Source organism: Castanea sativa, chromosome 1 (genome assembly GCF_040712315.1).
Source record: "Castanea sativa cultivar Marrone di Chiusa Pesio chromosome 1, ASM4071231v1".
Taxonomy (NCBI): domain Eukaryota; kingdom Viridiplantae; phylum Streptophyta; class Magnoliopsida; order Fagales; family Fagaceae; genus Castanea; species Castanea sativa.
Genome location: NC_134013.1, coordinates 47,319,981 through 47,335,693, shown reverse-complemented (window position 1 = coordinate 47,335,693; position 15,713 = coordinate 47,319,981). Strand labels below are relative to the sequence as shown.

General features: G+C 33.1%; 1 protein-coding gene across 1 annotated transcript; it reads left to right on the top strand.

Annotated features, from left to right (window-relative positions):
- The first annotated feature begins 9,102 nt into the window (after positions 1-9,102).
- On the top strand, positions 9,103-12,221 carry LOC142636631 (glycosyltransferase BC10-like). The gene is made up of 2 exons (XM_075810908.1): positions 9,103-9,708; positions 11,577-12,221. The coding sequence occupies exons 1-2, from the start codon at positions 9,103-9,105 to the stop codon at positions 12,219-12,221; spliced, it is 1,251 nt and encodes a 416-aa protein (XP_075667023.1).
- Positions 12,222-15,713: the final 3,492 nt, after the last annotated feature.

Sequence of the window (15,713 nt, the reverse complement as noted above, 5' to 3'; positions counted from 1 at the left end):
AGTTTTTCAATCATTGTTAAAGCTTATATAATTAACTTTAAAGTAATGATAATCATATGATTCCATTTAAATTTCGATTGGAATTATTTCCTTCTCTGCATGGAGAGAAAATGTATAAGATTTTCTAGTAATTAATTGTTTATACGCTTTAAAAATGTTTAAGAATATAAATTATATGAACCATCCCATTTTAAATGTGAAGGGAGAGGTAAGTTGTAATACCCAAAAAAAAAAAAAATTAAAAGGAAGGGTATTTAAGTAAATCTTTTGTGGGATCAATTTTATAATTTATAATTATAAGAGAGTTTTTAGAAAATAAGGTTGAAATCCTAGCTATATATAAGCTTAGTAAGTCAACGTATATAGAGAGATATTTGAGAGATGAGACTACCCAAAAAACTAAAGTAGAGAAGGATTGACTACACCTTTGAGGTAAGAGCCCAAAAATCTCTTTCTTGTCAAATCTAAGCTTTATTTAGAATTATAGTATTTTTTTTATGTGGGTATTTTAGCTAGTAGTGAAACTATTTAATTATTCAAGAGTTTTAATGATGCAAACGAAGAAAAATTTGAATTTATTTTCGGTAAACTAGACGCTATTATTGCATATTCTTCTATGTTCAGTAACTTAATCTTTATTTATGCATTTTGTTGCGTTGAACGGAGATGGAACTTGCAGATTTTTAGACTTCGTGAGACAAGTTTTGCACAACCCATTATTAAAGAAATAGTACCGAATTAATGGAGTTGAGGTCTGACAAGTTAAAAATAAAAAATTGTGTATTGGTAAAAGCCCAAGTGCTTTGATTTAGATGATGTGTGGAGCAAAAGGATCCTGGTGGGAACGTGGGCCTTTTGGGCCTTGTTAAGGAAGGCCGACCTGACCCTGGGGTTAGAGATTGTTGGTGCTATGGGTCGGCCTATACGCCGAGGATCCGAGGATCCAGCCGAGGATGGTTTTCCCCTCGGACTGACATCAAAGAACCTGAGACTTCATGGTAAAGGTTAGGGAATGACACGGTCAAGACCAATAGTTAAAGGGAGAGAACCCTTGAATGTCCTAGAAGCGCCGATGTTGGAAGAATATCAAAGGTAAAGGCTGCTACCTCCACATTAAAGACCCTGCACCTACCACCCTGGCCGCATTAATGAGGAAGTGACACTTAAACAGTGGAAGGGAAACTTCTAGTTACTGTTCAAAGGCACTAAGAAAAGAAATATCTAGGCTAAGGGAGGAATTGGGGGCAACACGTGGATAAAGTATTAAAAAGAGGAGTATTTAAGGAGGGATCTAGGACAGAAACGAGACGGAACTTTTTGTAACCTAAAAAGAAAAAGGACAAAGAGAGAGATATAATATAAGAACAGCTCTCGGCTTACGTCCGAGGAGGCCTATTTACATTACTCCTTTTTGTTTCCAAGTACTTGCAATCTTTAGTTTGTCATTTCATCCTCATACACTTCTAACCTGGGTTTCAAGCCCACACTCTACAAATTCATATTGTTTAAGGCTCATTGGGCCTGAGCCCATAACTGTTCTTGGGTCCAGGTGCAATTGTGCACTTACAGATGATATAGTCATGTATCTAGTTTTGTCCTTATTTCAAAAGTGAACTAAAGGGTGGCATGTCGCAGAAAGACTGAAAGAAAAGGAAATATATATTATGAATATGTGGATTTTTTTGAGTTAATAATGAGAAATTATTAGTTTTTTTTAGTAGTTTCTCTTCTAGCTGGGTACCATTATAAGTTCTTCTTAAATTATTTGATTATTGAGTAAATGACACCTGTGATATTATTTTAGGTGAAATCTAAGGATTTTTAGAGGAAGTGTTAGGGAAAAGTTCCTTTTGGAATAGTTTTTGGAGGTAAGTAACCTTATCTTAATTGATTTTATATTGCGTATTTTAACTATTGAAAATCATTTATAGTTGTTATAATTTTATTTCTATTGTATTACTGATTTCAAGTAAAGAATTATCACAAATATATTTAACTACTGAATATATGATGTGTATTATTTAATTGTTTTTAGCTATACTGATTTAAAGTAAAGAATAAAGAATTTTCACAAATATATATATATGAGCATTGAATATAAGATTTGTTTTATTTAATTGCTTTTTTTAGCTTATATTGATTTAAAGTGAATATAGAAATATCACAAATATATTTGAATATTTGATTATATATATATATATATATATATATATATATATATATATATATATATATATATATATGTATGTATGTATGTATGTATTTGAATAAGATAAATTTTGTTAGAAACTATGATTTCATATATATGATTATAGACAATCTGATTATGAATTGATTCTGATACCCAAATCAATGAGGGTTATTCATTGGTACTCTGATACCCAGTCAATAGGGGTTATTCATTGGTATTTTGATACATAAACCAATGGGAGTTATTCATTGGTACTCTAATACCCAGCCAATAGGGGTTATTCATTGGTACTCTGATGCCCAGTCACGGGGATATAGCATGACCATAGTCATAAGATTGTTAAGAATAAAAATTACGTTTGAATATTTGACTATTTTGAGGCATTAAAACTGCTTATGTATTTTTGAAACCTATTGTAAGTTATAGCTTTTGATATATGGAAAACTGACTACTTTCTAAACCATCTATGATATAATTGTGAGATTAAAGTATGTGATCTATTTGCAACATAATATTTTAAGACTATGAAACTTCTTTAGTTATTTTTGAAAACCCATAGTATACTACATCTTATTACTTTACAGAATTATTGTTTGATGAAACTTATTAGGATTTTGGTTACTTATTGAGTTGTCAACTCACCCCCTTTTTTCCCTCCAGTTTCAGATTGGGAAGAACATCAATGTTTTGGGAGTTTTGATGTTGTCTTGTGAGCAGAAAAAGAAGCTTAGAGATTTTGGGCTTGGATGGTCTTCTAATAGTTTTATATTTATTGACCAATTGATATTATGTACATGAGGTTTGGATTTTGTTCCTATTAAATTATTGGAGATCTATACATAAAGAAATTGTTGAGGTATTTTGGATTTATGTGATTTAATTTTTGAGGATAAATTTTAGTTCCTAAGAAGGCTTTGCACACTTGTAGGGTGCTTACTTTATAAGCATGTGGCGGTTGTCACGTGCCAATCTTTATAGTTGGGTTCGGGGCGTGACATAAGTCTTACTGTGCCCTACAAATCTAGATCCAAACTAAAATGGGTTAGGCGCCCTTGGATCCATCTCTCACAGTGATGGATGGTTCGAGGTGGCAAAATTAACCCAAACTCACCCAATTATTAATTGGGTTAAATGGGTATTAACTATTAAGCCAATTAACATTAATGTTTATTGTTATAAAAATAAAAATGTTTATTGGGTTTTAACTAGCTACCCAATTATGATACAAGTATCATTTCTACAAATCACCCAACTCTAAAATACCCCAAAACCACTAAAAATTACCAAAATACCCCCTAAACCTAGAAAATGACCAAAATGCCCCCAAAACTTAAAAATGACCAAAATACTCTTGAAACCTAAAAAATGACTAAAATACCCCCCTAAACCTCAAAAAATGAACAAAATACCCCCTAAACCTCAAAAATGACCAAATTACCTCCTAAACCTAAAAATTGACCAAAATACCCTTGAAACCTAAAAAATGACTAAATACCTCTGAAACCTAAAAATGACCAAAATAACCCCTAAACCTAATATATGACCAAAATATCTCCAAAACTTAAAAAATGACCAAAATACCCTAAAAACTATAAAATGAAAAAATGCCCCTTAAACCTATAAGACAATAAAAATACACCCTAAACCTAAAAAATGACCAAAATCCCCCCCTAAAACTAAAAAAATGACTAAAATACCCCTAAACATAAAAAATGACCTGAAACTTAAAAAATGATCGAAATATCCCCAAAACCTAAAAATGACTAAAAGACCTCCAAAACCTAGAAAAAATTACCGAAATAGCCCCAAAATCTAAAAATTAACAAAACACCCCTAAAACCTAAAAAATTAGTGACATTCCCTCGAAACCTACAAAATGACTGAAATACTCTTAGGATCTTTAATTTGACAAAAATACCCTTGAAACATCCAAAATACCCCAAACCTCTATTTTGGTAATTTTAGAGGCATCAGGTGTATTTTGTTTATCTTATAGGATTAGTAGTATTTTGGTCATTGTAGATATTTTAAGGGGTATTTTGGTCGTTTTAGAGGTTTAAGGGTATTTTGGTCATTTTAGAGGTTTAAGGGTATTTTTGGTAATTTTATAGGTTTCGGGTTATTTGTGGTCATTTTAGAGGTTTTGGGTGTATTTGGGTCATTTTAATGGCTTGGGGGTATTTTCGTCATTTTTTAGGTTTGAAGGTATTTTGGTCATTTTCTAGGTTTCATGAGTATTTTGATTAATTTTTGGGGGGTTTAGGGGGTATTTTGGCCGTTTTATAGTTTAAGGGGGTATTTTGGTCATTTTTACGTTTCAGGGGTACTTTGGTCATTTTTTAGGTTTAGGTAGTATTTCGGTTAATTTTTAAGTTTTGAGGGTATTTTGGTCACTTTTAAGTTTCGGGTATTTTGGCCATTTTTTTAGTTTTAGGGGGGTATTTTGGTAATTTAATAGGTTTAGGGGGATATTTTTGGTAATTTTAACGTTTCAAAGTATTTTAGTCATTTTTTAAGTTTCGGAGATATTTTAGTCATTTTTTAAGTTTCAGCGGTATTTTGGTCATTTTTTAGGTTTAGGGGGGGTATTTGGTCATTTTTAAGTTTTGAGGATATTTTGGTCATCTTTTAATTTCAGGGGTATTTCAGTCATTTTTTAGATTCCGGGGGGGCGGTTTTAGTAATTTTTAGTGTTGGTCTTTCAATAGGTTTAGGGGAGGTATTTTGGTCATTTTAAAGGATTTTAAGAGTACTTTGGTCGTTTTCAAGTTTTAGAGGCATTTTGGTAATTTTGATTATTGGGTGATTGGGTGGGTTAGGGTTTACCCATAATAATTGGGTTGAGTTGGGTTGGGTTAGAAGTAATTAGTTAAATGGGCAATAAATGGATAAATGAGTTTTATGTACCCAACCTAATTATGCCCACTCCAAACCCACCCATTTGACACCCCTATTCAAAATCCACTAGACATATATGATATGAGCTTGGCTCTGGACAATGGTTTAAGATCCAACCATCTCAGTATTGATAGCTTTGGCTAAAGGAAAAACCAGCCACAAACTCGATTCGAGCCTCAACCTAGTTAATGGATCAAGAACCCCTACGATTCGTGTTAGACTTGTCCAGGAAGTTTCACCATACTTGTAAGTCACTAATCAATATTTAATTCTCTAAACCACTAATCAAGGCAAGCACTAATGATATTTGACATAAAGATATGTCTAGCCTAGCCCAAAAGTAGGGATGCATGACTCATGAGGCATCTTGGCTATCATTCACTTTAGCCAACCTCAGGACATGGGCTTGTCACTAGTCGAATTTTATCTCATGGGGGAGTAGCAACTCTCACTAGTCATTTCAGTCAATAGGAGGCAAATAAATGACAAACAAAAGCAATTCCTAGGAATGGAAATGGGTCGGGTTCAAGGCAGGTTTCTTTATACCCGAACCCGTCCCGCGAGCTTGCTCCCGAAACTCGAACCTACCCCATTTAGTAAATGGGTTTTTTTTTTTATAACTTCCAAACCCGCCCTGTTAGGTCCTGCAGGCCCCACCTAGCCATGAAAAATTTGAAAGCCAAAATAAACCTCCACAAACCTAGATCAGAAACCAAAGAAAAAAAACCCCAAGATCATGTTCATCAACCTAGATCAAAAACCCAAAAACAAAAAGACCAAGATCATGTTCATCAAGACCAGAGTAGCCACCAAAACCCCAAGATCATTGATCATCAATCGGATCCAAGATCGCTGCTCATCAATCATATCCAAAACCCCAAGATCGTTGCTTATCAATGAGGGATATGGCTTATGCGAGATGGGCGAAAGAGAAGAGAAAGTTGTGGCCTTGTGAGGTGGAGAAGGGTCCAGCAAGGTAAGGAGGAGCAGTGTCTGTCGACTACAGAGAGGTGAGAGAGGCAGGGAGGAAGGACCAGCGAGGTGGAGAAGGAGTGGCGTCGGCGAGGGAGCAGTGGCTGAAAGGTAGGGCGCCGGCAAGACTTCGAGTGAGGGTGAGGGAGAGAAAGAGAGGGCGGCTAAAAGACAGAAAGAGAGGGTGAGAGTGAATGTGAGGGATTGAGGATTAGAATTTAGGAAAAGTTTGTATTTACTAAAACTCACACCCGACCCTACTGTTTCACGGGTCGAATACCTGCAGGTCAAATTGTTTTTGCCATCCCTAATCATTCCTTTCACAGGGAATAACCCAAACACCATCTATAAATAGTAAATACCCTATCAATCCCACTAGGTGAGGAGTTGAACAATAGTTACTCTCTCAACTACCACACATGCTTCATTGTTGTATCTATTATTTTTCTCCACCACTTACTTAAGTATCAAAGAGTTTATGATTTTAGGTCCAAAAAAAATAATTTATGATCAATCATTAGCGCGGCTCTACATTGAAGGTATGGTAGTTACAGGACCATCCTAACCTAGAAAAAAAAATTATATATATAATATTTTTAAATTTTCATGATTTTTCCACCCTTGAAAAAATTGTGACCATGAAAAAAATTGTGACCATGAAAAAAATTGTAACCACCTTAAATTTTTTTAGGCTCAAACTTTAGTCCCCTTAACAATATAATAAGCCCTTTCAAACACAAAGAAAATGTCCAACAAAAAGAGTTCTATTCATTTGATTTAACTGAAACAAATTTCTTAGCACTTAATATTCAACTTCAAAATTACATTTTTTATATGCACAATAGTGACTTATTTTTAGAGCTTAAATGAATTGGTGACCTTGCTGAAAAGTTAGGGAAGACACAGAAGCATATCATACATCCATTAGTCTATTTGCTTTTAAAGTTAGTTTTGACCTTCTTGTCGTAGCTATAATAGCAGAAAGAAGTTGTTCAACAATGAAATATATAAAGAATAAACTTACAACTTACAGCATTGATAATAAAACTATCATACAATAATTTCAAAATATGAAAACTCGTAAAAAAAATTGTAAAACTTTACAAATTTACTTTTTTTTTGTTAATAAATGAAGTTTTTTTTAATTAAATTTTCTATAATTTAAGTTTTTATTGACTAATCTGAAAAAAAAAAAAAATTCTTAAAGCTGCCACTATCAACCATCCAAAGTGATATGAGGCTTAGGAAAGAGGATTGTGTTTTCTTGATTGTATTTCAATTTATTGAGGCCCATCATAAGCCTCGAATTTTGGTTTCTTCCATTATTCCAAAAATCACCGCCTACAATTAGCACCATTTGTGGCAACCAGGTAAGTTTTAGACTTGGGAAACATGAGTATAAACACTGGATTTACAAGGGTCACGCACTCTAAGGGTCCGTTTGGTTCAAAGAATGGAAAAGTGAGAGAATAGAAAATATTTTAGTTTCCTCATTTGTGTTTAGTTGAAAGGGTGAAAAAGTGGAGAAGTGAAAAAAAAAATTATTTGGTTGGAAAGAGAAATGAGAGGATAGAAAATAGAGTTTATATAAATTTACTCATATGTCCTTATTAAAAATAATACTCAATTAAGGAAAAAAAAAGAGAGGCAAACAACCAACCAAAAAAGATGCAATCATCCAAAGTTTATTAAAAATGAAAATTCATGTCCAATAAAAAATAAGAAATAAATTTTAAAAAATTAAAAAGAAAAAACGTCCCCAAAAAAAAGAACACTGTATGGTACTAGGGTGGATCACAGATTCATGCACTGATGCACATCATCATTAAAAAAAAAAAAAAAAAGTCCAGTGAAACCCAAAAGAAAAAGAGGAAAAAAAAAAGGTAGGCAAGCCACATTTATTACGGCTAGGTTGAGGTTGCCAAAAAAATAACAAATAATAATAAAAATAAAAATAAAATGTGGGCAATTTTGTCTATATATTTTTTGTCCACTTTTCACTTATATTTTCTCTTTAATTTGGAGAGATTGTGTTTTGAAGTGGAAGGAGAGAGAACGTGTAGGCCCCACCAAAATCTCTCCTCTTTTCTACCCTTAACCAAGTAACAAAAAATATTATTTTCTCTCCATTTTCCAACTTTCGTAAAATCACTCCAAACAAACATAGCCTAAGTACCGAACAGTCCCAAACTCCCAAGGGGACCGGTCCATTTAGTGGCACCTAAAATTATTAATAACTAAATAGAACACTATCTGTTACACACGTGAGTGTAATAAGTTTTATCCAGCTAAATATCCATCCCAAATGGTAGAAACCCAGTTACAAAATTTTAAAAGGCACTTTTTTCATGGTTGACTTGGTTTCATGACTTTAAATAATATTCAATACTTAAAACTTTTTCATTCGATACATTCCTTCTTTGTTTGTTTTTATATTTTTATATATTATTATCATTATTATCATTATTTTAATAATCTCATGTATACTTTCTTTGTTGCTTTATATGGCTGAATCCTTTCAAATCAATTAATCAAGGCAGAATAATTTATTTGGATGGAGAAGAAGCAGTTGAATGAGGAGCTTAGCAAGGAGAGTATGTGGACATGCCCTGGCCTTTGCTTAACGTGAGATACAAGAAGTAATGCGACGTAGGAGACCATGTGTGGAATTCTCCTGTTACCCTGCCTACAATTGATAATTATCCTTTATTTTATATATATTTATCTTTAAGATCTTCAGGTGTATTTGGTCCGTTAGAACTGGGTTAGAGTTTCCAAAAGGATTGAGTGTAACCTAATTAAATTCCTTTTGAAACAAATTCCTCGTATTTAATTCATCCTGTAGATGTTACCTACCTTCAAATGCAATATAGAACATGCAGTGTAAAATAAACTAATGATGATAACGAAAAAGTTTACCATTACTTGAGCTATAAGCGTTTAATTCGCTTCAGCAATTTAAGCTACTATAACAATCTCTTAATTAATTCTCACCCCCGACCCCTCTATATCTATCTCCTCTGTGTCAGAGTGTGGTAACAATGGGAAATGAGCAACATCTATTGCAAAGGATTTCCAAGGCCTTCTGTTTCCAAATACAATCAAGCCATATCTTTCAAGTTTTCTTCTTTGTTATTGGTTTGACGTTTGGATTTTTAACTTGTCTATACCTCAAAAGCTTGTTTCCTTTATTACAAGCCCCAACATATTCTACTATTTCAGCAATATCATCAACAGTGCTAGTACCGCCAGCACTACATACACCACCACTGCCTCCGCCTCCTTTACCACCATCGCCCCCACCACCAATAGAATCATTACCATCAAGTTTAGTTGAATCAGCAAATGGGACATCCAACTATACTAGTGTTTTGCTGAAAAAACAGGAGCTCCTTACTCATAATATGAGTGACCAAGAGTTGTTCCAGAAAGCATTAATGGTTCCACAAACAGAACTGCCTGGCCGGCAGGTTCCAAAGGTGGCTTTCATGTTCTTGACAAAAGGGCCCATGCCATTGGCAACCTTGTGGGAAAAGTTTTTCAAAGGGCATGAAGGCTTTTACTCCATTTATGTGCATGCAAATCCTTCTTTCAATGATTCAGAGCCTGAAGATTCTATCTTCTGTGGTAGAAGAATCCCAAGCCAGGTAACATGTTTCTTCAGTAAAAAAAAAAATTGTCGCTGGGTGATTATTCTCTTTTATAATTGATGTTGAATAGAGCTTCGTCAACCAAGAAAATGAAAGTCATTCCAAAAAAATAAATAAATAAATAAATAATTCAAATTTTAATTTGATTGACAAAAACGATATACACACAATCATTGCCCTTACTAATTTCCAAGGATGACAATAAGATGAGGTGGGTACCTTGCAGATTCAAAAATTTGAGATGAAATTTTCTTCTATTAAATCCTCCAATTTTTTCTAATTTTAATTTAAATCTAAACATGTGGAATTCTAAATCAAATAAATATTCGGGTGTCTTAAATTTAACTAAAAATAAGAGAAAATTAGAGGATATCTTTTACTCTTGGGCCAAAACTATAAATACAGAAGTTCCTCCATCACCACCATTAGAATCATCACCATCACGATTTGTTTAATCAACAAATGTATTTAAGAGAATGATTCTTATATATATATATATATATATATATATATATATATAATTTAATTGTTTTGGGGAGGATATTTGAGCTCTATTTTTCCTTACTAAGGAGAATAGACAATATTATTGATGAATACAAATTTTTTGTCACTTTTTTGTGTTTCACTTTATACTTCACCAATTAAAATATATCATATGTTTGACTTTTTTAATTTTAAATTTTGGTAATTTTGTAAGGAACATAAAAAAAAAAAAAACACATGGCAATAAGAAAAGTCAAAATAATACATGGCAAGTTGTGATTTGTAGAGCATAAAATAGAATTAAAAAAAAGTGGGATAGATAAGTAGTATATACATAAATATATACAATTGAATAAGTAATATTTTACTGTGTAAATGAAAAATATATAAGTATTGTATAAAAACTTAAACTTAAATTGATCATTTATATATTAATATTTATAGAATAATTTTAGCCTTAATCACATGAATGAAATAATTCTTTTTTTATTGAAACTTTTACCTTCTTAGATCCATTTTTCATTTACAATCCTAACACACATGTAGAATACATTAGATTCCAAGTATATAATAGTTATTTTGACCCATAAATAACAAAGCAATACACACACACACACAAACTATTTTAACAATTCACATATTTGTTACTCGTACCAAATAGTTATTTTGTTTTTGATTTGAGAATGAATTTTCTTTAGCCACATACCATAAATATTACTATATTAGAACCACCAAAAATTTGACATGTAATGTTTATAAAAACAATGGATTTGAGTGCGGCTTTTATCTATTTGTAATGTTATTATTTTTTATTAGTTACTGTTTTTTTTTAAGTTCCCAAAAGATTAATTTAATTTTTTAGGGGTGTAGTTATAACTTTTGGGAGATCAAAATCTAAAAAAAAAAAAATCATTTTAGTAAATAATACAAGTACCTTATTAGAATTTCTCAACATTTTTTTCCCCTGGTTTTTTTTTTGGGGGGGAGGGGTTTTTTAATGCCCAAACTTTAAAAAATTATAAAAAATATACATATACATGCCCTATTAATGTGGGTGCATTATGTCTCTCTCTAGAATTATCTAATTATAATGGAGGTGTCAACGTTGATAAGAGTATGAGAGATGAGAAAGAAGAGGAGGGGCGTAAGTGAAAGCGAGAGTGTGTATATATATATATATAAAGAAATTAAAGATTACCATCCCCCTACATATATATATACGTACCCCTGCTTTACATGAATATTAATTTGCAAAACAAAAATATTTCATATTCACGTAAGCAATAAATTAAATAACGTATTAATTAACTATTAATAATTACTTTTTTTTTTCATAAATTAAAATTATACGATCGAGCATCATTATTAATTTGTTGTTGCAGCCAGTGTATTGGGGTACATCCTCAATGATTGATGCAGAAAGACGGCTATTAGCAAATGCCCTACTTGACGTCTCCAATCAAAGATTTGTATTGCTCTCAGAATCTTGCATTCCATTATTCAACTTCAAGATCATTTATAACTACCTCATGGACTCGCATTTGAGTTTCTTAGGTTCCTTCGACGACCCAAGGAAGGCAGGTCGCGGTCGATATAGTCCCCAAATGTGGCCCATTATAAACATCACAGATTGGAGAAAAGGGGCTCAATGGTTTGAAGTGCACCGTAACCTTGCCATGCACATTGTGTCTGACACCAAATACTACCCTATTTTTCAAAAACATTGTCTCATGCCCTGTTACATGGATGAACATTATTTTCCAACTCTTGTGAACTTGTTGTACTCACAGTTGAACTCCAATCGAAGCATTACGTGGGTTGATTGGTCCAGGGGTGGCCCTCATCCTGCAAAATTTGGATGGGGTGCTATCACTGATGAGTTTTTTAATCAAATTCGATTTGGATCGACATGTCCTTATAATGGAAATACTACAAAAATATGTTTCTTGTTTGCTAGGAAATTCTTACCTAGTGCATTGGAGCCTTTGTTAAGGGTTGCTCCATTGTTGCTTGGTTTAGAGCCATAGAGTTTTTCAAACATCGTTAATATTTATATGATTAAATAAAGTGATGGTAAATCATATAATTCCATTCAAATTTCAATTTTGGATATATGTCCTTCTATGCACGGAGAGAATAATTTATAAGCATTTTCTCTAAGTAATTGTACTTATATGCTTCAACAATGATTTCTATTGATGGGGCCGAAATATGAATTAAATTTTTTTTTTTATGATGATCCAAAATAAGCACCCATTGATCAACAAAATTTAACAAATGAAAAAGCACAAAATAATTAACTATTTATTCATATATTGCAATGCAAATATCTATCAAAATGATGTTCAACATTCTATTTAATCTCGGAGATAATAGATGATTAATTTCTTTCTCAATGTCGCAGGAATTTTCCATTTCAATGTATAAAATCACACCGTATGTTAAAAACTCGTCTTCAATTAATATACAAAATCAAAGTGTCCATTAAATATCATCTTCCATTTTGTTGTGAAACCTAGTGTCTGTTTAGTAAGATTATTTTTGCCAACTTATTTTTGCTACTATTCAGCTTATTTTTGCTACTATTCATGAGTCCCACTACACTTTTTGGTACTATTCATGGGTCTCATTGTACTATTCATGGGTCTCATTGTACTATTTCAATTAACTTTTACCTTTATCTACAGTACTTTCAGCAAAAAATTTTCAGTTTTAACAAAATAAGCGGATTCTAAACAGACCCTTAGTTTTGAAAATACTCATTCCATAGTTGTAATGGAAATTAGAAGATTAAGTATAACTATGAAAAGTACAAATTTTCAAACAAAACACTAAAATCAATGGCTCAGCCACCAAAGCTGCAAGTGCCAAAGGTTAACCGAATTGCAAGGAATGTGGTTCTGGAAACCGAGTTACCATGACCACCATCAAAGTGGTGTCTTTGACTCTCCGTTGACCAAACCCCCAATACTGGTGATCGAAATGATGGCTTCGCTTATCGGACCTTTGATACTGGTTGTCGGAACAATAACTCCGTCCAGACCCTAAAACTAGTCATTAGAACAACGGCTCTAACCACTGGACCACCGGCATCAATTGTCGAAACAGTAGCTCTAGTGATCAAACCACCGACACTAATCACCAAATTGGCGGCTCTAGCAACTAGACTATTAGCACTGGCTGCCTAGCCCACAAAACTAGTGACCTAGCCACCAGATGAGGTGAGAGGAAGCCATTGTGTATTCTTGTAAAATGTTTTACAAATTTTTAAAGGTAAAATATTTTACAACTTTTTATAAAGGAATTTATGGTCAACATAAAATATTTTACATGTTTGACCACATTTTACATGTAAACAAACACCTAAAAATGGGAAAACTTTTTTTGAAAAATATTTTACTTCAAAACAAATGAAATGTTATGCTCTTCAAGCTAGAAAAAATTTAAGATGATCAAAAATTAATAGCTATGATATCTATCAAATGTTTAAATTTTAATACGGAGGAACATTTGCTAAATTTTGAGAGATTAAGAAAATAAACATTATTTATAATTGGGTTTAGCTTTTTTTTTTTATGGTTTGTAGTTTGCTGGGAACAAACTTACACCCATTAATAGATGCAAGGAAGATCTCTTACGAGTTTTAGAAGGCTCATAAATTCCAAAAAAAAATGTTCACAATGGTAAGTTAATGATTTTTGGGTATCCTGAAGTTTGGTTCCATTAACAAAACTCCACATTCCGTTAGTTTAGGCTGTTAAGTGACACGTTAGCATGTTGATGTGCATATTTTTTACTGCCAAATCAGCAACTATTCAATGCGTTGAGTTTCGCTTTTTCTTCTCTTTCTCTCCGACCAGTTTCTCTCTTTCACGAATCACGAATCACTTTAACTAATGGAGAGAGCAATGCAAGCATAGTGACTAAAGTATAATAGTATAATGTACTCCAGCTGTCCAATAGATGCTAAGCCATCATAATGAATAATAAGAGCATTTTCATCAAAACTGATTTTACAATACATCTAACATCAAAATTTCTGTTTTTACATCCTTCTCATTAAAATAATATAAACAATTTATTTAAATAAAATAAAACTTCCCAACAAAAAATTCATAGCAACCAGCCACCACCATCCACAACAACCGCCACTAGCCACTTTCACCACCACCACCGTGGAAATCACAACCCACCGCAACAAATAAATAAATAAAAAACCCACCACCACCACAACCAAAACAACAACCACCTCCATCATCAATAATCCACCACAAAATCCATTACAATAAATCAACACCACCAACCACAACAACCACCGTCACAATCACAAGCCACCACCCAAAAAAAAAAAAAAAAACCAAACAATCCACCAAGACCACCACCACTAGAAGAAAAAAAACCATAAAAAAATATATATAAAAAAAACCCCATTGTTGCCCACCATTACCACCATGGCCCAAAATCAACCACCACCACAACACACCAAACCCATGACCCAAAATCAACTACCACCACCACAGCACAACAAACCACAACCCAAAACCATTTAGCACCACCACATTTTTTTTGAGAGAGTTTGAGCCAGAGGACGCATGCAAAACTAACGGTGACAAATTTCAGCAAAGAGGGAGATGCGAAATATGACAATAGAGTCGTCAATGGTGAGATATAACCTTTTACATATGGTTTGAGATTTCAGTTTGGATAATATGGTGGGGTTTTGGCTTTCCAGTTTATGAAGTATTTTGTTTCTGGTTGGTGTGGTGAACAGAGAAGAATATAGGAAATAGAAAATTTTAAAAAGAAAGAGAAACAAATATTATTTAATAGGATAAGAGAGAGAGAGAGAGAGAGAGAGAGAGAGAATGGATTAAAAACAAATTTTAAAGTTTCTTTCTACAGTGAGCTGCCAAAGATGACAGCTCACTGTAGCTTAGATTTTAAAATTTTAAATTTTAACATCATTGATGTAAATGCTTTTGTGGGTTGTGTTGCTAAAATATAGCTTTTTAGCATTTTGAAAGCTTTGATGGAAATGCTTAAAAAAGCTATAAAATTTTGACCCCTAAAAGGCTATACTTAGAACTGTAGAAGGTAGAACCATCCAGGAACTTCACCAAAACGCAAAAGCGTACCCTTTGGCCTTTGTTCAGTAAAAGGAAATTAGGAAGTCCAACCTCAGTGATGAAAAAGTGAAGAGAAGTTTAAAGCAAGCAACGCAGTGGAGAAAGAGAAGAAAGCATCAGCCAACAAAATAATAGAAGTTGTCGACTGTAAGTGCACAGTTGCACCTAGACCCAAAAACAATCTCGGGCTCAGGCCCAATGAGCCTTAAACAATAAAAATTTGTAGAGCGTGGGCTTAGAACCTAGGTTAGAAGTACTGGGAACTTCACAACAGGCTTTTGTAAATAAACACAAGTAAATAACGAACGACAATGACAAATGGATCTCCTCGGACTCGAGCCGAGGACTACTTCTTTGTTATTTCTCTTTCTTCCTTTAAGATTACAATTTCTT

Bases quoted from the DNA above. Each gene is read 5' to 3' on its own strand.
- LOC142636631 (XM_075810908.1), top strand. From the start codon at position 9,103: ATGGGAAATGAGCAACATCTATTGCAAAGGATTTCCAAGGCCTTCTGT. The intron at 9,709-11,576 runs GTAACATGTTTC...TTGTTGTTGCAG, and splicing joins GTAGAAGAATCCCAAGCCAG to CCAGTGTATTGGGGTACATC.